The sequence below is a fragment of the Dicentrarchus labrax genome, unplaced genomic scaffold, assembly GCF_905237075.1.
Source record: "Dicentrarchus labrax unplaced genomic scaffold, dlabrax2021, whole genome shotgun sequence".
In the NCBI taxonomy this organism is placed as follows: Eukaryota; Metazoa; Chordata; class Actinopteri; family Moronidae; genus Dicentrarchus; species Dicentrarchus labrax.
The window spans coordinates 2,795,004-2,822,952 of NW_026136712.1; the positions used below are offsets into that span (position 1 = coordinate 2,795,004).

Sequence of the window (27,949 nt, forward strand, 5' to 3'; positions counted from 1 at the left end):
CATTGCCAATACTGTTGTTGCTGTGCACCTGTCTGTCTGTCTGTCTGTCTGTCTGTCTGTCTGTCTGTCTCTCGCTCTCTCTCTCTCTCTCTCTCTCTCTCTCTCTCTCTCTCACCCCAACTGGTCGAGACAGACGACCACCCACCTAGAGCCGGAGGATCTGTCCTAGGTTTCTGCCTTTTAACAGGCAGTTTTTCCTTGCCCTTGTCGCCAAGTGCTTGCTCATGGTGGTACTGTTGGGTCTCTGTAATTAATGTTTTAAAGAGTTCGGTCTAGACCTGCTCTATTTGAAAAGTGTCCTGAGATAACTTCTGTTAGGAATTGGCGCTATACAAATAAAATTGAATTGAATTGAATTATATGTGTTTTCTATGTGAAGCACTTTAGCTGCATGTTTGTATTAAAGGTGCTATATAAATAAAGTTAAATTGAAAGTAATTAACAAAATGTTAACTGTTTACATTTTTTGGCAAATTTCATATTCATAAAATGAAATGGTTCAATAAAAGCTAAGTTTAAGTTAAGTTTAAGTTATTTATAATTGGTATTAAGCTGTTCCAATAGGTGAGAGCAGGCATAGGTTAAACAACCCTACCATAAAACAGCAGCTTTTAGAATAGAGTTTGGTTTATATGGAAGCCCATTTTTACTAAGGTGACGGGGAAGAAAGGGTTCTGTCATTAAAATGAGAAATACAGACTTAGCGGCTAAAAATAATGACTTTACTAAATCAGTATTTTTCTGAAAGTTTCTCAATTTATTGACTTAAACAATCTTTCTTTTTTTCGTTTGACAGTGTGGAGCAGAGGGTATTTTAATCTTAATATTTAACATCAATTGAGCTGACCAACTTTATAATAATGAACCTTGTTACCAGCCTTAAGTAACCTGTTTAATCTGAAATAAGGTTGCTTCATTAACGTTAAGCCATAAATAGTGATGTCACATTGGACTGACACACATCAAATAACTGCAACGACGGGCCAGCTCGTCTACGGTTCCTCTGCCAACGCAGCAGAGCCCGGTTACGTTGCAGACTCCTCCACAGGAAACTCTCCTCCCAGAGTACCAACTCTCCCCCCGGACCCTGTTTGACCTGAACTGAACCTTAATTAGCATCACTGGCACTACCTTTGTTCACCCGGAATCTTTATGGTAGAAAAGTTCCATTAAGTTGCTTTATCCTAGGACACCCAAATTGTGACAGACGTTAAAGCAAAAACAGACAGTGTAGAAAGTAAGGAAGCCCGTTAAAGTCAAAGTGCCAAAAAAAGATTCTGTATATCATGAGAAATATTTCAACTTTAAATACTGAGAAAGTCTAATATTGACTTTCTCAGGACTTCTGTCTCTTCTGTCACATTGGCAGAAATGAGTTTACATAATAAAGCACCAATACTTTGATTTGGTGGAGACTGAGGGGCACATTTGTCTGCCAGTACACAAAGGCAACTCCCACACTATGATTCCAACGTATTTACCAGCCACCCTGCAGGTGAACCCGGTTTATTTATTATTTACTAAATTAACCCACATGTTGCACTGCAACGGCAACAGAATACATTATTCTTAAAGTCTATACACCGTGCTGCAGCTGCAGCAGGTAACTTACTATATTCGGACACAATACAGAGAATGTTTGGGGGAGAAAATAACCAGTTTCCTCATCATACATGTGGCTCAGAGGCAGAGTGGGTCGTTCCTTAATCAGAAGGTTGTGGGTTCGATCCCCAGCTCCTGGTGCCACATGTCAAAGTATCCTTGAGCAAGATACTGAACCCCAAATTGTTCCCGATGCCGTGCATCACACACACTGTATGACTGAGTTAGTTTCTGTTTGATGGGCTTTGCCATCACTGAGTGAATGTGTGAAAGGGTGAATGTGGCACGTAGTGTAAAAGCGCTTTGAGTGGTTGGAATACTAGAAAGGTGCTATACAAGTACAGGTCCATTTACCATAATGGTATTTGCAAGAATCCAGCATAACTGAAGGAAAACAACCACAACTAAGAAAGGTTGTTAATATTGACCCAGGGCATGAGACAATTATCTTTCTCAGACATTTTTACAACAGTTACCTACGGCAACGCAACATCAAAATGTGAGTGCAGGCCCATTGCAGTAATACTGCTCTAAGCACTGAGCCCACAGCTGTCTCATCACAGCACAGGACAGATCTGAAAGAAACCACCTAATCTCAGATTATGGCTCCTCTCCAATCCTGCGTGTGAGTGGATATGAACACATTAGAAGTGTGCCATTAACTAATCCCTCCATTAGAGTTGAGCAGGTCACAGAGGATCATATGTGCATTAGTGCAGTGTGGAATCTGACCAAGGAAGGACACCGTTTGTATTGTGTGCATTTTATTGGAAAGCAGATCACTGTTTAACAAAACTGACAGCCAAAAACTGTTTCAAGTCATTAACTGTATATTCAAAGGATGGAATGTTTCTAAAGGAATGGAGCTCAGGAATGAATCTGGACTAGACCTTGGCCTCCGAAGAGATCAGATCAAAGTTCAGTATGATGGTCAGAGGGGACGTGAGGACTGTTGGGACAGGAACTTCACATCATCTCCTCTAGGCTGTGGGCAAAAACAAATCCGAGGCAAAAGTTTCACTGGTCTCAAAACCAGAGCGAGGACTGCTGCAGGACCCAGAGTGGTTTAGTAGAGCCAGCTGAAGGCACAGCTAGTGTAGCTGACCAGTTCTTCTGGTTTGAACCACAGGGAAATCTCCTTGTTGGCACTTTCCACTGAGTCACTGCCGTGGATGATGTTCCTGTGAACAGGACGAGAGCAAAAAGTGAGAAAAAGAGCGAAGGTGATAATTCTGTCTAAACGTTGCTATGTGACCTCCGCACAGTACGCAGGCGGCACTCACTTGCTGACGTCGATACAGAAGTCTCCTCTGATGGTTCCAGGCTTGGACTCAGCAGGGTTGGTCTCGCCCAGCATCACCCTGCCTGTCTTCACTGCACCCTTGCCTTCCCACACCTGGAATAGAGAACAGAGGGATGAGAGGATGAACCAGCTGTTCTGTTAGCGCAGTAGAATTACTGAGTAACAGCAGAAGTTATTTTTGACCACAGCCAGGAAGCAGAGCATGTCTTAGGCTCCTAACTCCTCTCTAGGGTTTAAGCCTCTCTGGTTCAACAGGCACACCACCCCTTATACAATCTGTTGTGTGTTCTTACCATGGCAACCACTGGACCAGAGCTCATGTATTTGATGAGGGTAGGAAAGAATGGTCTGTCCTTCAGGTCGATGTAGTGCTGCATCAGGAGGTCCTCAGAGGCCTGCAGGGACACATACATAGCATTGTACAATATATTCCAGGGTTCAATGGGCTTTAATGGAATCTTTTGTGGCTCACTTATGGCAAAACAGCAGTTCTACAGCAACAATGGTAAAAAGGGTTCAGTTGCAACACATTTTGCGTCGAGAGGAATTCGTCCCGAAAGGTAAAGCTCATCTGAAAGCAGTAACAAATGTCACTTGTAGATTGAAATGTTCCCAATCTTGGACAAGTACACTGAATAAAATCTTGAGTCATGTGAGAGACAGCAGCCAGTGAAACTGTTCAGTGTACCACTTTAACCAATTTGACTTTCAAATTGCAATTATGAAGACAAGATGGAGGGGAAGTATTGTGCTGCATTGTGTTTTGTCTGTTTTAAATCCAGTCATGGATTTAAGTGAGTCTGAGTGACTGAGTCATGACCAGTAAAAGAACGTTGGTCAACAAGTAACCTTTACAATAATCACCTCAATACTGACTTACAATGAACACTGGGAATACATTTAACCCAGCTCATTTTATAAGTTAAGACAGAACAGAGCTGCTCTACGTCGGGGCCGCACCAATCAGATCGTGACCTTATTAAGCCAAATCTGACCAATCCACATTTAATATTAATGCTTTGTAAAATCAGTGTTTCCACCATTAGTGACAGTGCCAACCCAGTCTAAAGAGACAGTACATCCTGGCCCATGTTGGATAAAACTGACCCCACTGAGGCCCACTGTGACACCAAGTCTCATCTGCCGCAGTGTACTGGTCAGATGCTAAGGAGGAAAAGTGGATGTTTGTGCCAAATCCACAACCAGCTTTCAGGCCTTTACGGACTACAGCGATCACAATATGATCAATTACCTGTCTGAAGCGCTGACCAGGCCCTGACCTCCACCAGAGTACCGTGTCAGTTTGTTCACTGCTTACACACAGTCACATGGTCAATACATCCTGCTTCAACGTTAAGACTCGAGTGACACAAGTTGAATAAGCAGAAATCCTATAAGCAGAAACCTCACCCAATGTGACCCTCTGGTTAGGGTTGCAGCAGTATACACACTATATACAGACACTGGGGGTACCGTTGTATGAGAACTGACAGTTACAGTGCACATCTGCTTATGTATTAAAACAAAAACCCTTCGTTCCAATTCCTTTAAGGGTCATTGAAACTGAACACCTTATCATAGTGTGAGACGTCTCACTGTTGCAACCCTAGTCTCATGCTGCACGACAACAAGGGCAGACAGCCAACTACTGCTCAAACATCTGCACCACAGTGATGAAGTCAAACCTGACAAACTCAGCTCAACTGAATCCAAATTCCTTCAAAATGTCACTTGACTGTCAGAAGACATGTTGGTCTCTGGTAACTTGAGAAGGGCTTTTGCCCTTTTCACATTTCAGCAAAGAGCCAGAAACCCAACTGGCAGCTCTACATTCTGGGATCAGTTGAGTTCTAATTTGGATTTACTTCCTGCTGCACACAGGAGAATTCAATGTGAGCAATTAGTGTTAATCTACTTCACCTGAGTTATCTGCAAGGGGACACTGTATGCATTCAGACCCAGAAAACCTCTGGATTTAACATTAAAAATGTTTTTAAAATGTAATTTTTTATAAATGAGCAGTGGTTGATGGTGAAGTTAAGCGCTGACCACTGTCACAGATCAGATGTTAGAGGATCAGAACTCAACTCTGTGCTAATCGGTTGTGCTGCAGTCAGGAATAGACCAGCAGGCTTATCAGCTCACCGGATGTCTTACTGCCACTCAGCACACTCAGATCGTGAGAGTAGAGGGTTAAAATTAACACTGACTTATGAAGGCAGCTCCTTTCAGACCCCTTTGTTGAACACAGATAGAAAGCATTGTTTACTTACATGGAGCATCTTCATGCCCACGAGTTTGAAGCCTTTCACCTCGAACCTCTTGACTATCTCTCCGATGATGCCCCTCTGCACGCCATCGGGCTTGATGGCAATGAACGTGCGCTCCTTCAGTTCAGACATGATTCTGAAACAAAGCAGGGGGAAAGAAGGATGAAGGAAAAATACAACCTGCAGGAGGAACAAGCCTGGAGAGTCACTCACGCCTCTTTGTGGCATTTGGCACAGGCAACAGCGGGGCCGGCTGCCGAGGGCCCCGACCCCATCGCAGAGAACGCATAGAAGACACACGACCCGGGTTAGTGTTGATCGGACTGATCGCCTACACTGCAGCGCTGTGACTTTGACAGCCAGCTCCACCCACAGAGTAAAGACCTTTATCCTCCCACCTTTTCTATGGAGCACTGGACAGACTCAACCTGCACAACAGCCAACAGTTTCACACCAGACTAGTTTAGATAGTTTAAAAAAGGCAACACTCCATTTTCTCACTCATTTACAGATACCTTGGAAGCTCCCCATAAGGAACTATGGAATATCATTTACAAGTGAAATCTTAGTGCTCAGTTGGTGCCAGTCAACTGCTGGTGTAACCTGAAAGGCTAAAGCTGAAGTGTGAAAATAATTTCCCCCTGGGATTATTAAAGTATTTCTGATTCTGAGATGTGGAATTGTGGGACTTCAGTGAATCTGAACAACCCTAAAAAACAGCAAGGTAAACTATTGCATACACTAAAATACAGTTTGTTGCTTTTTAAGAGAACATGATCTGACCAACAAGTCATTTCAGATCCAACCAAGCACTTTCAAAATGTCTGACCTCTGGGAATCTGTATTGGGCATTTGTCACCCTTTTGACATTTTACAGATTAAAATGACATAATTGGTAGATCAAATTAATCTATGAGCAGTCTACTTAGTGCACAACAGGTCAGCAAAACTGTTAATAGGCATCTCTTTTCAAATAATGAACGCCTATTTATTTTCCTTCCAGGGAATTCTTGTTTTCCCATAGCTGAAACAAATATTGTTCTTTCCAGAAACCATTGTGAAGTTGCAGCCAGTAAAACAGTCAGATTATATGATTGTAACAATTGTCAGTTGCAGCTCGTCATTTATGCAAAATCACAAGTTGGAGCCAGTCATTGTTCCTGTGCAGCAAGGCGCTAAACACCGTTGGCATTGGCCCACAATGCATTACCCAGGCCAAGAGCTCAAGTACATAATCGCTGACTCCCAGTGCCAGCACCTCGTGTACGCAGCATTAGCTAATGTGACTCTACACACAAAGAAATGCCTCAGGCCGATATAGAGGTGGATTATCCCCAAAGAATACAGACAGCCACTGAGACCTAAGAGGTTCTATAGTTCCTAAAGATTGCAAAATGAAGCACATTGCATCTCATACCAATACAGGCTGAATGTGACAGCCACAGACTGGCAGGGTTGAGTTTCCTAATCTTTGTTTCATATCTAATCTTGTTACTTCCCATTTTCCTCACAACTGCAGCAGGCACTAATGCTGTACATACTGAAACTGGCACACTGTCATTGGATTAAAAGGAGTACTTCCACACAATTACATCACTCAAAACCAGAACCACATAATGAAATGAAAAGGATTGCCTGTTACTGCCCAGGCTTCATTAACTGCTGTTATACAGTTCACCCCCCCCAGCCACTCTGAGCCTGTGACAGTTTACCTCCTCACCCATTGCATTGACATTTAAATAAAAAAAACGTTTGAACCACTGAATGAATTACTGTGAAGTTAAGGCTGCAGTCAGTAATTTTAAAAATATTGTGTCATATTCGCTGGAACTCACTATATCTTGAGTAGATAAGAATTATTATTATTATTATTATTTTTTTTATCTCCTTAATTACATGTACAAGAATCAACCGGGCCTGGAACACAACCAATCAGAGCAGACAAAGATAAGGAATAAGGACACTGTGCTGGAGGATTAAAGGTAGTTGATTGAAGCCCTGGGAATCAGACGCCATCTTTCTTAGCTCTGATTTATCTGTCTCATGTCCAGCTGTGGACGATATAGTAAAAGTTTGAGCAAATAAGACAAAAAGTTATTTTAAGAAGTTACCTCGTGCAGCTTTAATGAGCAGATGGCAGCAGCTCAACTAGCTTTCTTTGATGGCTCGTGCCCAACGTACAGCACAGGAGCACGCGGACGGACTTTAGCACTGTCTGCCGGATGATGTCAGTGACGTTTGGTCTGCCGGCTGCGTTTGACAGCCTGCCTTAAGCCGCAGCAGTCAGCTCGGGCCAAGGAAGCAGAGTTTCAGTGCACAGGGGGCACCGCCTTTTACCCGAGACTGCCTACACGCCCAGAAAGCTAATTAATTTCAGCACAGCGCAGCAGTGGCACACGTCGTTCTTCCCGGGGGTTGTCGGGACCAGGCCCAGGCCTACACCTTCCACCACATGGTCTTTTGTTCGCGCTACTGCGGAAAATCATGTCCTATGACGTTGTCAGGCAGAGGCGCGGGAAACGCCTCACCGCACCCGGCGTAAAATGTCCCATAACGCCGGTTAACGTTAGCTATAACCGAACTCGTGGAATGGCTGCATTACCCACACGTTTAAATAAACTAAAACCAGGTTACACCACACCTGCTGGAGAACCCGACTTCTACAAAAAAAAACACAGAACGCTAGCGGCAGAGTCGGCCGTGAAAACAACAGCGACAACTACAAGAGTAACGTTAGTTCACTTAATACAAACACAAGTTAAACGCGTAAAAGAGGAGAATATGTTCTCTTTACCGTGACAGTGGGGCTGCGGTAGAGTACGGTGCAGGAGTTGCTCCGGGTGACGTGGGAGAAGACCTACGGAGAGTGCGCAGCCGCCTTTTATCCGGGAAGGCGGAGACTGGCGCTACGGCAAGGCACTAGGGCCCAAAAGGCAAGAACAGTTTGATTTGTTGTAAGACCGAACCACCAATGGTCAGAGATGGAAAGAGCGCTGAATATTTGCACTCAAGTAGAGGTACGGTTATATTACATACATATTACTCAGCTACAAGTGCAACTACTAGTGCTTTGAAAATCTCTAATTTCACATTTCTCTTAAACATGTCTTAATAATAATACTAAACTTATACTGTATTTACAAAAACACCGTTACAACCTGCTTTAGGTGGCTGAACCGGGATTAAACATTTCAGCACTGCAATGAGACGAATAAAATAAGACAATTAAAATAAATAAAATGAAATAACAATAACAACAACAACAACAATAATAATAAATAATAATACATAATAATAATAATTATCCAAAATAAAATGGAATAAAATACCAACAACAGCAATAATAATAATAATAACAAAATGAATAATTTTAAGTCCCAATAAGCTGTCTTATTCTTCTATTTACCAATCCTGATTCAAAGGTACATTTTTATGAGCAGCACTTGAAGGAGCAGCTTTGTTACCCATATGCATGATTGATCTTTCCACAAAAACATAAAATGTAGAAAGAGTTCACAAAGAAATATATTCTGTTGCAACATTATCCCATGATCAATGATTACTGTTCTTTCCATTAGAGAGCGTAAAGAATAGTGGGAATATTCCTGGGAATTCTGTCATATTTGGAAAGCTTTCAGTTGGGATTCTGAATTTCTTCTAGGATTTATGAGCTGTTCCTGGATTTTATGTGAATGGTTTCTTCTCTTCATGTGACAATCAATAATAATAATAATCAATATTTCCTTCTGACTGTTTTGTTTTACTGTTATTGTGACTAGTTTCTATATCCTATTGAGCTGCAACCAGCAATGCTCACTCTGATGGTCGGCCCACAAAACTTTCTTCACCCTTGGGTAGCCACAGTTTTCATCCTGGGAGGCTGAACATTGGTATGAAGGTCAAATGTGTTCATGGATTAACATAACATGACTAAACTTTGTAGAATGACACCCACACACAGACACAGACCCTATAGCAACTGCAACTATGAGGCTGAAATTTGCCATGGAGGTCAAGTGTTGTGTGTGTGTGAATGCATTGTTTGTTTTCAGAGAGGGTTGCATGGTGTAAGGGACCCAGTTGTGAGGCAATGAGCAAACAGGAATGTTGTTGAAAAAACTGGGTTTTGATTTACCAAAAAAAAAAAAAAAAATGTATTAACCAGGCCTATAAAAGAGGTCGACAAATCCAGAAACCTTATTGAAAGTTCTGATTTGTGTGTTTAGATTTTTTATGGTTGAAAATTTGTGGCTGAGTCAAGCTACAAACAGAGAGGGGAGTGGTTACAGTGGACACTTCATCATGGTTTGTATTGTGTTACTTTTGGTCAGAAAGAAGACCATGTGACTCATCTGGGAGACACATGTATAAACAGACTCGTTAAAGTCATCCACCAGAACTTTTCTAAAATTGCAAAATTGTGGCAGTTTAAGGGTAAAGCTGTGAGCTTGTGACCAGAAGGATGTCGGTTCAATCCCTAGACCAGCAGGATAAATCTGGGTGGGCAGTGTGTGAAGAAGCAGTGCTTGCTCCTCCCTCATACCACTGAAGTGCCCTTGAGCAAGATTCTTAACCCCAACCACTCAGTGGAGCTTCTCAGTGGCAGCAGATCAGACTGTGTTTGTACTAGGGTGGCTGTGGCTCAGGAGATAGTCGTCCATTATTTAGAAGGTTGTTGGTTCGATCCCCGGCTCCTCCTGCCACATGTCGAAGTTTTCTTATGCAAGATACTGAATCTCGAATTGCTCCTGATGCCGTGCATCGGTGTGTGAATGTGTATGAATGAGTTAGTTTCTGTTCGATGGGCTTTGCCATCACTGTGTGAACGTGTGTGAAAGGGTGAATGTGGCATGTAGTGTAAAAGCGCTTTGCGTGGTCGGAAGACTAGAAAGGCGCTATACAAGTACAGGTCCATTTACCATTTACCAAGATTGGTGGTTCGATCATGTCTCCTCCCTCTACATGACGCTGTGTCCTTGAGCAAGATACTGCAGCGATCTGATGCGATCAGTATATGACTGTATTAGTTCACTGTGTGAATGGGTGAATGTCAATGTGAATGTGGCCTGTAGTCCTGTAGTGCTTTGAGTGGACGATTGACTAGAAAGGTGCTATTCAAGTACCATTACTGAACAGCTTCCAGGTAAGAATGTGTAACAGTGTGAATGTGATCAGGGTGTTCCTGCAAAAGACAGGCTTCCTCCCAGTGAACCTTCCCTGAATAAATAAAGGTTAAAGAAAAAAAACCTGGATGCTATGAAACTTGCAATGTTTCTAAACAACTTGATTTTAATCACTGAACGATCAGTTGGTTCCACAACTAAACAAGTTCACAGAACTCTTTCACTTTTAGTTTAAAGGTTACACAGTTTTATGCAAACGTTTTCATATTTTGGTGATTTTTTTAATTGAAAAGATGTAAACACAGTCTCTCTGTGGTATGAATCATGTCCAGCAAACGTTTATGCATAGTTACATTTTATATCATCAATTGAACAAAAACCAGCAACCATGAGTTCCTCTGAGCAGCTGTGTACTGAAAGTTATTGATGTCCACTGCTTGCACAAACAAAACTGTCGTGGAAGAGTCAGTAGAAGATAACCTTACCTGTGTACACACTATAAAATCCAACATCAGAAGTATCTAAAACATCTACAGAAGCCTGATGCATTTTGGAAACGAGTGCTATGGACTGATAAAATGGGATTTAAACCATTAATATAGCCACTATTTATAAAGCTATATATAAAGATACAGTGGAGTCATGGTGTCCTGGACAGAGAATGATGTCTCACTCCCTTTGGCTGTGTTGTTATTGCAGCCTCTCTCTGGTTTCTTTTCAAATCTGGTCTGGCCATGCATGCATGTGAGTCTCTCCATTTCTAAATGAGTAGTGTAACTGAAACTGCTGCTTTTCTCATCTTCATAGGTGAATTAAGGATTTCTTTCCCACAAACCAGAGTTGGGTTGGTGATTATTGGAAAAACTAACAGTTTTGACAGTTTAGAGGAGTTTTATTTAGTTTCAGTTTGAAGTGTGTTTTAGAGATTATGCTTACATTTTCAGAAAAACCTAACGTAGGCTAGAGGATTTTTTGTCAACATAATGAGGAGAATTTTTCAATTACTGTATCTGTCAAGTGGCAAAATGTTCATACTGAACATGGTTTTGTCAATGGAGTCTGGTGGTGAGTGACAGCATTACCATTTGCCCATTTGTTTTGGTCTGAGATACTGGTGCTCTAATGCAACATAGCAAGCCAATTTCGCATTTCTAACCTTTAATACTGTAAACTATCAGTCAGTTGGCATTTTTACAGTGTAGTGACTTCTTCACCTTTCTGTCAGGTTGATCATCATACTTCAACTTCCAAGCTACTGTTACATAAAAGTTACCCATTCCATCAATGTGATAATGCATTGGTGGTTTGCACACACATGAAAAAAATGCATATACACATGTAATTGTTTTTTTTTCTTTAGTTATTTTTTGGGGCATTTTATTGCCTTTATTAATAGTGACAGCTGAAAACAGACAGGAAAGAGAGAGAGAGAGGGGATGACACGCAGCAAAGGGCCGCAGGTCAGATTCGAATCCTGGGCCGTACATGGGTCGCCAGCTCTACCGACTGAGCTCACCGGGCGCCGTATACAAGTGTAATTTAAGTACACACCCCTATCTGCAGGCTGCAGTCTACACTGGAAGCTTTTAAGAGGACTTATAGGTTGAAATCTGCAGCTCATGGCTTTAATGGTATGAGCTACATACTAGTTATAAAGTCACCGGGAATTGCATAACATTAATGTAGCCTGTGATACTGAAGCCATAAAGAACTATATCTCTTACCTAAAGCACTAGTATTCCCACCTCACCCACTTCACCCGCTAGATGAATGGAGTTTTTCTGAGCCCCACTTCCTGGCAGTATGAAAATATTAGGTATATCGGCCTAAACCAAATCTCCCCCTGAGATTGAATCTACTTTGAAACATTAAGTTTTCACCCTTTGCTTCATTGGCTGGCTGCCAGAGGCTTTAATGAATGCTGAGGCAGCAGTAGTGAGTGCTGAGATGAAGAGTGTCCTCCACAGCAGCTCTCTGAGGCTCTGCTGCCTCTGATTAATTCTGATTGTTAGATGGGTGGAGGACCAAATGTGGAGTTACACAAAGCCTTTGGTTGACACTGCATTGGTTGCATATAGTACATATACACTGTACAACCAAATACGTTAATTTAACTCCAAAAATTGCCGAAACTGATTACATCAAATTTTTAAGTAAAACTAACTACATTTTATAAGTTAGAAAAACATTCTTGATTACAGTTTTTCTCGATTGTTTACACACATTTTCTGAAAGCATGCCTCATACTCTCAGAACTCTACACGCAAATCCAAAATAACACACACACAATGGGCAAAATTCCTCAATTCTCCTGCAAAATGAAGCTTTACATTCAAAACAATGCTTCTCAAAATGGTATTTTGTTTTCAAATGACACACACAAACCATCCTATGAATAGACATTTATAAGAACCAGTTAAACACTGATGTGCTCAATGTAAAACACTATGATGAATGGAAAACACTTCTTCTCTATTCATCATAATGACTTAGGCCTTTTTTTGTTCAGTGTTACAGACAGTACATACATAAGTATGTTGTAAAATATTTTGGAATATTGTTTTTATACTCAGAACACAAATACACGGTAACAAATATATTTTATTTTTCCCACAAAAACAATGTACACAGTGTACATCCCAACCAACACAAAGTTGCACATACAGTGGTCTACATACAAAACAACAGAACAATGAACTGTATACAGTTACAGTAAAAATGCTGCATCCTCTCTTGTGTTTGGGTCTGGCCACAGCACCTCATCCACATCACAAGCAATGTTTTCCCTGGCCAAGCAGCGGGGGAAATATCGCCTAGCATGGCGAATCCAGCCATGAAAAGCATCAACTGATATATCTAACCCTAACCTGTTGCCCTTTTATGCTAAAGCTCTGATTGCTAATTGTAAAACTGTGTGACAGGTGTTTGCCCATGTGACGAGTCAGTGTGCATAGTAGGGCAATTAACTTTAGAATTTTGAATGACAGTGTGTTCCTTGTGAAAACAAGATATTTTCTTCATGAAAATTGTGCCAAATGCAGAGAATTGTGTGTAGTGTTTTGAAAAAAGTGTGTTTTAGAACCACAATCTGAGTGTAAAGCAGGAATTGTGCTTGTAGTTTAGCAGAATTGGTTCTTTAATGCAAACATTAAAGATACACACGTGCACACACACACACACACACAGACACACAGACACACACACACACACACACACACACACACACACACACATCGTCATCATCATTCCCATCATCTTTCACCTGCATGCCCTCTCCTCTCTTCTTCTGTTTCCTCCCCTCTTTTCCTCTCCTCCTCCCTCCTCTCTTTTCCTCTTTCCTGTCTTCCTCTAGCTCCCTGTCTCTCCTCTCCTTTGCATTCCTTCCTCCTCTCCTCTCCTCTCCTCTTCTCTCCTCTCCTCTCCTCTCCTCTCCTCTCCACCACGCCCTTCCCCTCCTCCTGCACCTCCAGCAGCGGATGCTCTTAGAAAACAAATGGAGAGTTAATCCCTTGGCCTAATCTCCTGCGTTCTACTCCCAGTCCTATTTTTACCAGGGTTTAAGGCCAGGATTAAACCGTCTTTTTCTGTCTCTCTCTCGCTGTGTTCTTCACGAGGGTGAAACTATTGACGGTTAAGTGCTGTTCACATTACTCCTCAAGGCTTGTTAGCCATGTGTGTGTGTATGTGTGTTGTTGTGGAGTGTTGTGCTGCTGTTGCCGCCCTTACTACGAAGGCCTCCTGGGGTGCGCGGGCAGAGCACGCTGAGGATGCTGCGTAATTGGCGTTGTCTCATCTCTCTGCGATGTGCTCTTTCTTGTGCTTAATGCAGAGGGCAGGGCGCATCACTCGCAGGAAATGTGAAGCGGGAAGCTGTTTGCGCTGTAATGGATTGTAATACAGAGTCATTATTTTGCTTTTAGAGGCAGCTCGGCGAGAGAGCGAAGCTGTTTTGCAGAATTGCTTCAGATGTAAAATGGTGTTGACAAAAAATTCTTGCAGGCAAAAAGGGTTGCTTTATTGCCTCAGATTGCTCCTGCACAGAGGCAAATGAGTGATTTCAGGTGTCATATTGGAGGTTTTTAGTGGCAGCCAGCCAATGTTCCTCTAAATCCTGCCCACAACCTGAAGATGCACGCACACATCTCCACACCTGCCAGCTTTATCCATCACTCCACAGCTCAGGGTGCAGGGTTCCACAGTTCCAGAGATAAAGAAAAGTGTAATTTTTATCCAGATTCACTTTTATGAAGCCTGTAGATCTCTGCAGCCTCTACCTGCCCAGAGGGGATTATTACACAGCAGAGAATCATTACTGTAATATAACATGCATTGTTTTGGGACTGAAGTTATGATGAGCCCATACTGCCACAGTCCATTGCCTCTGACTGTGTTGCGGTATAAGCACCACTGTCTGGATTGGAAAGGGCATGAGCCCCTGTATGAAACACAGTTTTATGAATTCATAATTTAAAGGAATGCTGAACAAGCCTCGTCTGCGGATATTTCCTTGTCAGGTAAAATGGGGTTTGCTGTGTCTCTGCGCTCTAACTATTTCTCAAGCTGCCTCGCTTGACCTCGTATAAGCACACAGCCTCTCCAACGGCCAAAATGGCCAATGGCACTCAATGAAACCATCTGAATGTCAGAGCTCCTTATCAGGATCAAAAGCATCAGTGTGGTCCAGTAGAGTCAGACATGCAGGTCCCCCACCATTCATGGACTGGGTGAGGCAGAGCATGCACTTGAGCTCTTTTACGGGATTAACAATAACACTTATATGTTGAGCTCTTTTATTGATTTTAACTGATAGTGAAAGCTGGATAGTGATGACACGCAGCAAAGACCCATAGGTCAGAGTCAAACCCATGACCCCTGCAGAGTTAGCACAAGGGACGCCAGTTCTACCAGATGAGCTTAAGTTGTATCTCTCGCCACAGGGTTTTTCAACCCTTGGAGGTCCCCTGGCCTTCCCATTTAGTGGTTCAGAACCTATTGATATAGCATCTCAAAATAATGAGAAACTTTTTCAATATTTTGAGCTAATATCTCAGAATAACAAAGTCATTATTTTGAGATACTAAGTCAATGTTTTGCGAAAGTTTGACATTATAATGACTTACAGAATTTGGAAACTTACTGAACAGGACTAATGTTCTAAATATGACTAAAAACATTTATGTTTACTTCCAGGTGGCTTTTACAGTTTTTCTCGATTGTTTACACACATTTTCTGAAAGCATGCCTCATACTCTCAGAACTCTACACACAAATCAAAAAACACACACACAATGGGCAAAACCCCTCAATTCTCCTGCAAAATTAAACTTTACATTCAAAACAATGCTTCTCAAAATGGTATTTTGTTTTCAAATGACACACACAAACCATCCTATGAATAGACATTTATAAGAACCAGTTAAACACTGATGTGCTCAATGTAAAACACTATGATGAATGGAAAACACTTCTTCTCTATTCATCATAATGACTTAGGCCTTTTTTTTGTTCAGTGTTACAGACAGTACATACATAAGTTTGTTGTAAAATATTTGGGAATATTGTTTTTATACTCAGAACACAAATACACGGTAACAAATATATTTTATTTTTCCCACAAAAACAATGTACACAGTGAACATCCCAACCAAAACACAAAGTTGCACATACAGTGGTCTACATACAAAACAACAGAACAATTAACTGTATACAGTTACAGTAAAAATGCTGCATCCTCTCTTGTGTTTCGGTCTGGCCACAGCACCTCATCCACATCACAAGCAATGTTTTCCCTGGCCAATCCAGCCATGAAAAGCATCAACTGCTATATCTAACCCTAACCTGTTGCCCTTTTATGCTAAAGCTCTGATGCTAATTGTAAAACTGTGTGACAGGTGTTTGCCCATGTGACGAGTCAGTGTGTATAGTAGGGCAATTAGCTTTAGAATTTTGAATGACAGTGTGTTCCTTGTGAAAACAAGATATTTTCTTCATGAAAATTGTGCCAAATGCAGAGAACTGTGTGTAGTGTTTTGAAAAAAGTGTGTTTTAGAACCACAATCTGAGTGTAAAGCAGGAATTGTGCTTGTAGTTTAGCAGAATTGGTTCAGGGCGTTGAGCATGAGTTACATGTTGTGGTCATTGTGTCTCAAGTACCAGAATTTGTGTGTAAACAATTGAGAAAAACTGTAATTTCTCCATGCACTCTAAACATAAGGAATAATATTATGTGTTAGCAAGTTCAGTCAGCCAACTCACGTGGAATGTTTATTAAGCAGAATAGCATATTTAGATTTTGGCGTCTAGGCTCCGACCTAATCACTCCCCGCAGATATGTTTACATAGAGATATTAGGGAGTGATGTGCAAATACCTTAACCCCCAGTCAGAGGCTACAGGTGGATGCTGGGGTGGTTGTGGGGCTTACAGTGCAGCAGGCAGCAATAACTTACAGAGCAGCAATAGCAATACGGATGCAGGGCAACAGCGGCGTTCACAGAGCAGAGGGAGAGCTGGGAAATTGTGCAGTTTAAATAGACCGCCAGATTGGAAGGGAGCGTTTGGTTAGTGATTATGGAATGAGGCAGGTCATGTGTGTAATCCACGCAGCTCGAGTTGACTGCCTGAACTAGCTCACAGGCTTCGCTCCATTTATGTAACATTATTGGCTTTCTTTTCAGTGTTTCAAAAACATTGTGGCATTTTATTTCCAAAATTTCAGACATTTTTCCAAATACACATTATTTTAAGTGATCCAAGTTAATGTGTTAAATCTGACAGCATTTGACCGCAAACTGGGGTAGCACCTGGGGTGGCCAGGCATTTTTTGGGTAGCTGCCACCCCATGCAACCCCTCTAGATCCGGCCCTGACTATATCCTACAAGTCCATTTGTGTCCATTTTCCTCCCAGGATCATCAAGTTTAATTTTAAATGGAATGTAGCAAATGTTCAGTTAGGAAGGAGAGAGTGGATGGCACTGGGGAGTTGTTCCTGTGTTCATATTGAGAAGTTCACTATTTTAAAAGTTTCAGGAAGAATACTTCATTTCAGTCCCGTCCTATTTTTCATTTACTACCACCGAGCTAATCCTCTTGACTTCCATTCATTTATGTTTCGTGGCCTCCTTCTGTTATCTGATCGTTTTTAAATGGTTCATCCAGTCAAATAAACCCAAAGCTGCCACTCTGACAGACCCATACAGCATCCCATCCCTAACCACCATCTGCTGTATCAGTCCATTTAGCTGCACAACTGCTCCTGGCTCCTGATGATAACATCACACACCCTCCACAAGTATCAACAGTGCTAATGGACAGTGGAATTATGTCGCTCACAGACTGTGGGGCCGTCCACATAATCTTGGAATTGACCCACAAATGGAAAAAAGACTAACATCTCTATTTTATCATTAATGTTTTGTAAACTGATTTCTTATGATGGACAATTTGATTTATTTTCTAAACAACAAGAAAGTAAAACATATCAGGGGATTTCCACACATATAATCAGTGTAAAAGCACACATTCTGCTCCAATGGCATATAAAATGAATCAAACTGAATGGAATATTTGATGTCAGCATAATCTTGCTATCCTGTATGGAAGATCATTTTAGCCAAAAATAAAATTCAAAGAGAAAATGAATGAAAAATGTAAAAAGATAACTTTATATCCTATAATTGTGCAGTATAATTATGTAATTCAAATCAAATTACCAAATTACAAAGGTCCAGTGTCCACATTTGGAGGAAATTAAAATTCATAATAGAAAATATAAATAAAATTCATAAGTATGTTTTTTTTGGTGTTATATTGTTACCTTAGATGAGCTTTATGATTTTTATTTACAGAGGGAGCGGGTCCTCTTCTAGTAGTCCTCCATATTGAACTGCCATGTTTCTTCAGTAGCCCAGAACCCACAAACACTGGCTCTAGATGGGCCTTTTGCATTTTTTGCATGTTTCACGGCCATCTCCTGTGCTTGGAAGGGGAAGGTGACGCAAGGGAGTTGCAATCTGCAACTACACTGCTAGATGCCATTAAATCTTACACACTGGACCTTTAACAAAAGATAATTTCTAAGGAAAAAACTAAATGATACTCATCCTCTATTTCTCCTAGATCACACACCACCACAAGAAGAATACAACCAGAGTTGAATCAAACATCACAGTAATGAGTTTGATTTCAGGTCCACTTCAGGGTATTCAACATTTTTTGGTTGTTTTTCTCTAGTATGATAACTTTATTTAGACTTGATTTGATTTATTATAATATGGAAATGATAATATGATATATATGATAATAGTCTATCAGACTAAATTTCCACCACAGATCCAGGGAATATATCATTTGTCCACACTATCACATTGTGAGGGTGGGGCCATCAATCTTTTTTGTTTTGTTTCTGGGTTCAGTGAAATGGAGCCGGCCCATTGAGGATCATAGTAAATTCAATCTACTGCACTCGGTATAATGTGAAAATCTGACACCAAACTGCAAAGAAACACAAAAAGACCAGAAAGAGCCAACACCAAAGCAGATAATGAAGAAGGCAACATGGAAGAAAACCCCAGCAGTCACAGTTACAATCTTCCACCACAAGAGGACAGTCTGGCAGCACGGCAGAGAGCTCCTGAGCCAGCCGCCCTCCTCTCTTGTCAGGGAGAAAAGCACAAGCAATGAGGAGCGTTCAACGCATTCACTGCCTTGTGTTCTGCTAAAGAATTGTTAGAAACGACAGATCCACCCTGAAATGAATTTGAAAGTGAATCCACATCCAGAGAAGTTGCAGCTCGAACCTTGCCAAGCCGGGATGATGGTTCTCTTCTGCCTGTCTCTGATGTGCTGTTGCAGGTGGATTATTGAGAAAAACTCCTGATAGCATTAAATGAAATGCCATTTTTTTCCCTCCCACTCAAGTGATCCTTACAGTGAATTTTCAATGATGTAGCAACCACAGTTGTGTGTAAGGCAGGAGGAGAGGAGGAGAGGATGACAGGTGCGCTTCTCTCTGATAGGATTTAATGTAATAGGTAGACACCGTGAGCTCGGCCTCATCGCTTTAGAATCACAACCATATTTATTGCTGCAATTTTGCCCTGGGCTCCACAAATCTCCTCAGGTGTAGGCTGTAAACAATGTGTGAGTATGTGCCTGTGTTTCAGACATGGAAGGACTGCTGAATGGGCCCAAACAAAAACAACTACAAAAAGACTCAAAACAATTGTAAATAAACACAAAACAATCACTAAGAAATGCAAACCAACTACAAAAAGACTGAAAGCAAACAACGAAGAGACGCAAAAAACTACAAAGACACAATATAACTGCAAATAAACGCAAAACCAGACGCAGAGCAACTGCAAAGAGATAGGCACTGATTAAAGACACAAAACGAAGACAAATACATGCAAAACAGCCAGAAAATGATTCAAAACAACCATGAAGAGATGCAAAATGACAAAAAAATACAATTAAAAGTGGTGTTTTTCATCAAGATAAATAAAATGTATTCTAAGAGGTACAACTTTCTAAGTAACTCTAGAAGTCACTGCTGTAGCTAGACCTAGAACGCATCTGTTGGTCAGGGTCAGGGTTAGCACTTACTGTGCTATTGGGTGGTACTATGTTGAATCAATGATAAGTAAGGTAGACACAACACAACCTTTTTGTTGACATTGTGTTGTTTTTACTCTGTTACAAATGCAACTTGAAATGTAGCAAAGTTGTTCTGGAATATGAAGTAGTCAGGAACAATGTGATATGTAATAATGTAATAATAAAATGAGCGATCAAAAAGTACAGATACTAAACTTTGTTACAGTGACCAGATAATGCAATTTGTTACTTCCACCCCTGGTTTCATGTGGGTTCAGGTGGAGTCCTTGGCTGCCACTACGTTGCTGTAGCAGTGACAGAGCAGCAAGGGTTATTGGCTGTGATGCTCCTGTGCAGGGGGGGTGGGAGGTTGAGTGATGCCAGCCTGTCAGCCCACGGCGCCTCATGCTTTCTGGCAACATCTTTATAATTTTGTTGTGACACTCGGCTTGTACTGTCAGCAACCACTCCCCCCCACCTCCATTCCTACCCCTTTGGCAGGTATCAGTGAAGCTAATGGTCTGAAGTCGTTTACAGCCAGCCCTCCATCACTCCACTGCTCTGTGGGCCTACAGGAGGGGATTGAATATATGTGGAGCTGTAGTTTGTTTTTCCTGCCGTGTGTGTGTGTGTGTGTGTGTGTGTGTGTGTGTGTGTGTGTGTGTGTGTGTTTGTCAGCCTGTGAGTGCAGCTATTTTTCTGTACGTCCCATCTGAGTGATGTGTGGAATGGCAGTCAAAAATCAATGCTCTGCTATTAGCACCAATGCCTCTTCCCATCCTGGACTTCCTAGCACTGATGTTTCCACAGCAGCGAATAACAATGCAATAACTGACAAAAGACCCGTTTCTCACTTTTTCTCTTAAAGGATCAGTTCACATGAAGAAATACTGTATATTTTCACTTAACTCCATCTAGCCAAGCAACCCCCTCTCCAGAAGAAAATTTATTTCAAAAGCTGCAGTTCCTCGGATGGCCACTTTTCATTGGTTGTTTTCATTCAGGCCCGGTTGATTCTTGTAAATACCATTAGGAGCACTAGGAGGAGCCAGAGGATCCTGATTGTTTCACAGATTATCTGTCTCACTTACCACTGTCAGGATATAGTATTTCAGCAAATATGACAAAACAGTTATTTTCAGAAAAGCTCCCTACTGCAGCTTTAAATTCTATTAAGGCTTAAAGTTAGGGGACTGGCTGCTTTGATTTAATGTTTTGTTTTTAGTAACCAGACTTTATTCATCCACACCTCCTCCACCTCTTTGCCCATTTTTGGACTAGCAGGTAGCCAGCGGAGTCAGGACAGCCAAGATAGCGATGTCCGGAACCGACCACACGGATTTTCACAACAGCTCTCCAGAAACCTATGGGTGACCTCACAGTGGCTCCGTCTAGTATTTATTATACAGTCGATGAAACGAACCACACAGGTACAGAGAATAGGGCAAGAACCATTATCTGTTTGTCAAAATGCCAGTGTCTTTAAAATGGGTGCTTTCTGTAATATCTGTAAAGGGCAGCTATGGCTTAATTAAGGTAAGTTACAAAAATTAATAAAAAGTGTAACATTGATTGCAGGTGTGACAGGATGAGGCACTTAATAAGAGTACTAGTAGCTACATACCAATCCACCACCTCGACCTCTACACCCTTTCTTTCTGCCTCGCAGTGGAAGTAAATCAAGAGGATTTTAAGGTTTTACTTTAAGATGTTGGCCTATTTCTTCAATAATAGGTCCTGTGGTCTGTGGATTATGCAGGGATTCTGGAAGGAGATGTTACTCTAGGATTTTTTTAATCTTTTAGTGCTGAGAGCACATCTTTCATTCACCTCCACTGTATTGTGGAGGCAGAGGTCCAAGAGACAGATCAGCTCAAAACCTGTGCAAATAAAATCAAATTGAAATCCAGTCACCACTCGCGATAAGTGAGAGTATGTTCTTTTTTTCATAATTTAGGTGAACTGACCCTTTAATTCCCCTGTGGTACATTTCTGTATACAGAATTCAGGCTAACCTCTTCCTCTTTTATCATATTCTGACAGAAACCCAGGCAACACGCAGCAAAGCTCATTCACAGCTCGTACATATTTATTTCACTTCTGAACATGGAGGAAATGGATATTTCACATCCTTCATCTTTCTAAAGACAAATGATGGAATCTTCCACTAATGGTATTTATGTTATTAACCCATTAATGTCCACAGTGGAATTCCCTTTACAGCATTCAATCCTTTGAACTCAATACAAATGGTCAGGCCGGTGTCCACGCCGGCATTTTTTTGACTTATTGTGATGTAATTTCTGTAAGTACCTTGAAATTATTTATATCTCTAAAATCAATACAACCTCAGTTAAAATGTTATATAAGCCAATAAACCATAATAATTAAAAAAAATGTTAAGTCATAAATATAAAAAATACAATGATTGGACCTATTGTTATTCAAAAGATTTCTAAATGTGGAAACATTTACAAAATATTATTATTATATATATTATTATATATTACTAAGTTATTTGAACTATGTATATTTTTTGGTAGGGTCTTTTTTACTTTCATTTTTTTAGCTGCTCCTCTCCTCCGCCCGTGCCAGTCAGCAGGCCAGAGCGCACAATGTGATAATGTTAAAGATGGAAGCCTTAGCTTTCCACTGCAAAAACAATGAATGCTTTAGCCATTATAGTTTTTATTTAAGATTGATTTACACAGGATAATGCAAAAATGTCTTGCTTTTAGAGAGTTGAAGTACTTGCTGAGCTAAGCACAAATCCACTGACGTTTTTCAATTTGGCTACAGCTTAAGCTTTTCTTAACATCCTTTCTTTAGTTGTAGGAGTTTCTTTTTGTATTGATTTTCAATGAATCTAGAACAGAATTTCAGATCTTCATTGTTTTTGATAAACAGACATATTCTGGACAGTTACAATATAGATCCATTAAAAAATTATAATCTGCAGCTTTTTCTTGGTCCAGTGTTTGCATTGTGCAGACCTTTTATAATGTATTCCTATGAGATAAAAGGAATAACCCCTAGTGCAGGGGTCTCAAACTCAAATTGGCCTGAAACCTACTCTCTTCTTATCAATCATTTGGGCACATTTGCAGGGAACTTTGACCTTTCCATTATTTTGCGCCAAACAACATACATGTTAATAAAATAAAATTGTGTTTTTATTTTGATTGTACATGAAGGGGTAGTTTAAATTGATATGAAACAAAAATAATACATTTGATATTATGTGGAAGGAAAGGGATTGAGGGCCAGTTTGAGATGCCTGCTCTAGTGACTAACAATTAAATATAGTATGATACATAATTGGCTGTATCTCAAAAACTACAAGGAGTTATATCAAATGCTTGGTAACATCAGATTCAGAAAAACAATTTCAGGCCATTTCAGTAATTTGTGGTTCGATCCAGTGTAATTATTATTTAATATAATATTCAACATGTGAAATTAATGTTGTATTATTGTTTCACTTTTGTTTTAGATTATTTTTTGGACTTTGATTGCCTTTATTTGATAGTGACAGCTGTAGAGAGACAAGGAGGTGGGGCAATAGAGCTTGGGATGGCATTCTGCAAAGGGGCACAGGTTGGAATCAAACCTGTGATGCTGGGGAAAGGACTTTGTACTTGCACTGTAAAACCTGATGAGTTAGTTCAACTCAAACTGAGGAAACCGATTGCCTTAAACATTTTAAATGTATTAACTCCAACAATTTAAGCATGAACAAATATTTGATGTGAGTACAACTAACTCATTTATTGTTAAGGTAAATAAGATAGATTAAGTTAATTGTACTTTAAACTACTAAGCATATTACACTCATGCAGCATTTCTCTAAATTTATTAAAAATGTGTTAACAGGATTTATCTGAATAAAGTAACACATACTTAAATACGTCTTCTTTGTACAAATGTTACCACTTAAATAGAAATTACTCAGTTTTCTTCCCTTAAAGCAAATTATTTAAATTAAAAGGAGTCAATGGAACTAACTGGAATTATATCACCAATACTTAAACTCCTGCACAAATGTAAATGCACTCAAAACAACTGAGCTAAACAAAGATTGGTAAACAAAGTTTGTTTTCTTTTAAAGGACCAGTGTGTAGGATTTAGTAGATTTAGCAGAAAGCAACTAACTGAATACTACTTGTATCTGTATTTGAGAACAGGCTGTGAAGTGTGTAGGAGAAACTATGGTGACCACAAAAAACGCATGTGTGTTTGGTTTGTCCATTCTGGGCTACTGTAGAAACAGGTAACCAAAACCCAATTCCAAAATGAGGTGTTTATACACTAATGAAAACATACCTAGAAATATTATATTCAATTTCTTCCAATAGATCCTCCTAAATGTTACACATTTATGGGTTAAAGCTGACGCCTTCTTCTGGTCTGACATGACATCTCATCAATATACCACCATGTCTAGCTTTAAGTATTGATCAATATCTCTATATTTTTAGGAGCACTTTGCTGATGCCTGGAGATTACAACCCATTTGATTGGACTAGAGGGGAGCTGCTACAGTACATTACAGCGGGCTGTGTAGAGCAACAGGCAGAGCCACTGATCCTCATTTTGCACATCCCTTGATATCAATTTTCCTGGTGCTACCCTCTTCACTATTCATAAAAGCAGGTGTGTAACCAGAGAAATCCATTTGTCGGCCTTTAATTGACCACGCTGAATGCAGCAGGCCATTTCAGACAGCTGTAAACTTTTAATGTCCTCTTGCTACTTATTAACTTTGTATCTGGTTGTATAGTGATTTATGCAATTGTAATAATAAAACCTCTGGGACTGTAGTTGAGATAGCAGAGGTACTGTGTGAATGCTGCAACTTAATGCATGGCTGTGTGCCATGTTCAGAGAGCTAGAAGCATTCCTGTGTGGCTGTGAAAGCCTTATGTAAATTATAGGTGCAGCACGCTGTACCTCACGTCCATGCATATGCATCCACACACTTACACGCACTTTGTGCAAGCGCCGTCTCCACCCCTACGATTTGTCAAGGACAGCAGAGGTTTCCATTAACTGAGCATTCGCCCCTCCTCACCCATGCCTCTCTACTCCACAAACCCTGCCTTTGTCTTCATTAGGCCCCCGTGACAAGCTCCCACCATGCCTCAAAGTGGGCCATTACCGGCCCCCAGAACACCACAGGGCTCTGCGCTGGGCACTAATAGCTATCTCCAGTAGCTACTCCCCTGTACTCCACTGGAGGCCAGGAGGTGGCTGAAGAGTTTAGTACAGTAGATAGTAGGATGAGGTTGTTAAGTTGTCTCATAAAAGCCTTTTATATGTACCTATCCACACGTCAGCCACTCCCTGTCCTATTGTACGCACGTAAGATCTTATTTGGCACCTGCAATGTGTGGAGGCTGGCCAATCTGGTCACTGTCTTGTCAAAGAGAGAAGGAGTAGTGCGAAGGGGGGAATAAGTTGCTGTATAAAGAGGTTTGTGTACTCCAGCAGTGCATTCAGATGGCAATGACAAAGCTGCAGGAAGTAAGTCATTTTCAATAGGAGTCACCGACACACAGTCACACACAATTCTGTGATACAGCGATGCGTCACAGCATGCGGGACTGAAAAACAGCGTATTAAAAAAACACTTTTCATGCTGTATGCAGTGAAACATCAATTATAATCACAATAGTAGGAGCTGTTTTTGTTCTCCTTCCCCTGAAGGTGCTTTCAACTCTTATTTCAATACAACTGAATATATTGATGCATCCCAAAATCTCATTTTACAAACAAGCAATGACACAATGATTTATAGCTAGCTTCAAGGTCCAGTGTGTTAGGATCTATTGTCAGAAATGGAATATAATATTCATAGGAATGTTTTCATTAGCGTATAATCACCTGAATACAAGAATTGTTGTGTTTTTATTACCTTAGGATGAGCTGTTTATCTACAGATGCTGCCTTCCACGGAGTCTGCCATGTTGAACTGACATGTTTCTACAGTAGTCCAGAAGGGACAAATTAAACACAGCTGCAGATAGGGCCCATTTTTTGTGACCACCGTAGTTTCTCCCACACACTTCACAGTCTGTTCTCATTGTGTGTTGATAGTGTAGATGCTGCAAAATCACACTTGTGAATGAAGTGGTGGAATGTAGTAACTACATACTACAGTCTTGAGAACAGCCTAAGGTATGTCCCACATGTCTGTTTTAGGCTACCTTATACTTTTACACCACTACATTTCAGTGGGAATTGTTGTACTTTTTACTTCACTCTGTGACAGCTAGGCCAACTAGTTGTTTAAAGTTTTACAGACAAAATACAATGTCAGCCTTTCATACATTATTATAGATTAAATAGATGTTTAAATTAGCCTCACTTTGACCAGCTACAATACTGCTTATATTAAGTTTTATAACTAGCTTCGGTAACAAAGACCACGCCTCGCCTCGCACTCATTTCCACTCAAAATGTACTAGTGCACACCTTATCTGCTCACCTCTTTCACTCAGTTTTCACATCCCTACCCCCAAACCCTTTCTTTCCTCCCCTCCTTATTCAAATACAGGAACCACTGGGGCTCTAAAGAAGAGATCAGAAGAGACAGACAGCTTCCCCACTCAGTCTCATCACCCACTCGGTTCTCTCCCACCATCCGTCCATCCATTCATCCATGCATTCACAAACCTGATTTCTCCCCCATCCATTCATCCCTCACCCTTCCTTCCCATACACCTTTACCCCTTAACCCTTGAGCCTTACCCCTCATCCCTCCATCCCTCTTACAGTTTATCATATTGGTTCACATTTATGCATAATGTACAACAAACCATTCTAATTCCATACATTCATTGGTGTGGTCTTTGTTAGTGAATGTTATATTATAATAAAACATTGATGGGGCCATCCTGAAAGCAGGACTTTTGCATGTAGAGTTGTCAGGAAAGAAATAGGTTTTCATCTCTGCATTGGCTCCCTGTAAAATGTAGAATAGAATTAAAAATCCTCCTCCTCACCTATAAAGCTCTTCATGGTCAGGCCCCTTCATATCTTAAAGAGCTCATAGTACCCTATTACCCCTCTAGAACACTACGTTCTCTGAATGCTGGGCTACTTGTGGTTCCTATAGTCTCTAAAAGTAGAACAGGAGCCAGAGCCTTCAGTTACCAAGCTCCTCTCCTGTGGAACCAGCTTCCAGTTGTGGTTCTGGAGGCAGACACCCTCACCACATTTAAGAGTAGGCTTAAGACATTCCTCTTTGATAAAGCTTATAGTTAGGGCTGGATCAGGTGAGTCCTGAACCATCCCTTAGTTATGCTGCTATAGGCCTAGACTATCGGGGGATTTCCCATGGTGCACTGAGCTCCTCTCTTCCTCTCTCTTTCTGCACTCATTCATGTTCCATTAATGCATGTTACTAACTTCACGTCTTCCCCGGAGTTCTTGTGCTTTCTCGTCTCGCAGGTTCTTGTCGATCCTGGTGGAGCCTCCTGCCATGGTCCTGCTAGATTGCCATTACCAATACTGTTGTTGCTGTGCACCTGTCTGTCTGTCTGTCTCTCTCTCTCTCTCTCTCTCTCTGTCTCTCTCTCCCTCTCCCTCTCTCTCGCTCTCTCTCTCTCTCTCTCGCTCTCTCTCTCTCTCTCTCACCCCAACTGGTCGAGACACCCACCTAGAGCCGAAGGATCTGTCCTAGGTTTCTGCCTTTTAACAGGCAGTTTTTCCTTGCCCCTGTCGCCAAGTGCTTGCTCATAAATAAATAATGTTATAAGGAGTTCGGTCTAGACCTGCTCTATTTGAAAAGTGTCCTGACATAACTTCTGTTATGAATTGGTGCTATACAAATAAAATTGAATTGAATTGAATCATACAATTTCAGTTTCAGAGTCGATATTATAGGACAGTTTATATGATTCTTATACATTCATTACATTTTCTTGTAGTAATCTTTTTTTTTAAATATCCTACAGTATAAAGGAACATTTCCCATTGCTGCCTACTTGCTGATATTGCTAACTTCCTCTCTGCTTGAGTCAGACCTTGTGTTTCTTCTCTCTACGTAAGTC

General features: G+C 40.9%; 2 protein-coding genes and 1 long non-coding RNA gene across 3 annotated transcripts in view; 1 reads left to right on the forward strand and 2 right to left on the reverse strand.

Annotated features, from left to right (window-relative positions):
- tdrkh (tudor and KH domain containing) overlaps positions 1-27,949 on the forward strand; it is a 193,849-nt gene that overhangs the window by 39,309 nt on the left and 126,591 nt on the right. The gene's annotated exons all lie outside the window — the stretch shown is intronic.
- Positions 68-27,667, reverse strand: LOC127372934 (uncharacterized). The gene is made up of 2 exons (XR_007886758.1): positions 27,556-27,667; positions 68-145 (listed from the first exon to the last, which is right to left on the reverse strand). It is a non-coding gene; the product is annotated as an uncharacterized LOC127372934 (long non-coding RNA).
- On the reverse strand, positions 2,350-8,092 carry LOC127372923 (nucleoside diphosphate kinase B-like). Its single transcript, XM_051416859.1, has 5 exons — positions 7,970-8,092; positions 5,179-5,311; positions 3,199-3,300; positions 2,886-2,998; positions 2,350-2,783 (listed from the first exon to the last, which is right to left on the reverse strand). The coding sequence occupies exons 2-5, from the start codon at positions 5,305-5,307 to the stop codon at positions 2,669-2,671; spliced, it is 459 nt and encodes a 152-aa protein (XP_051272819.1). The 5' UTR covers positions 5,308-5,311; positions 7,970-8,092; the 3' UTR covers positions 2,350-2,668.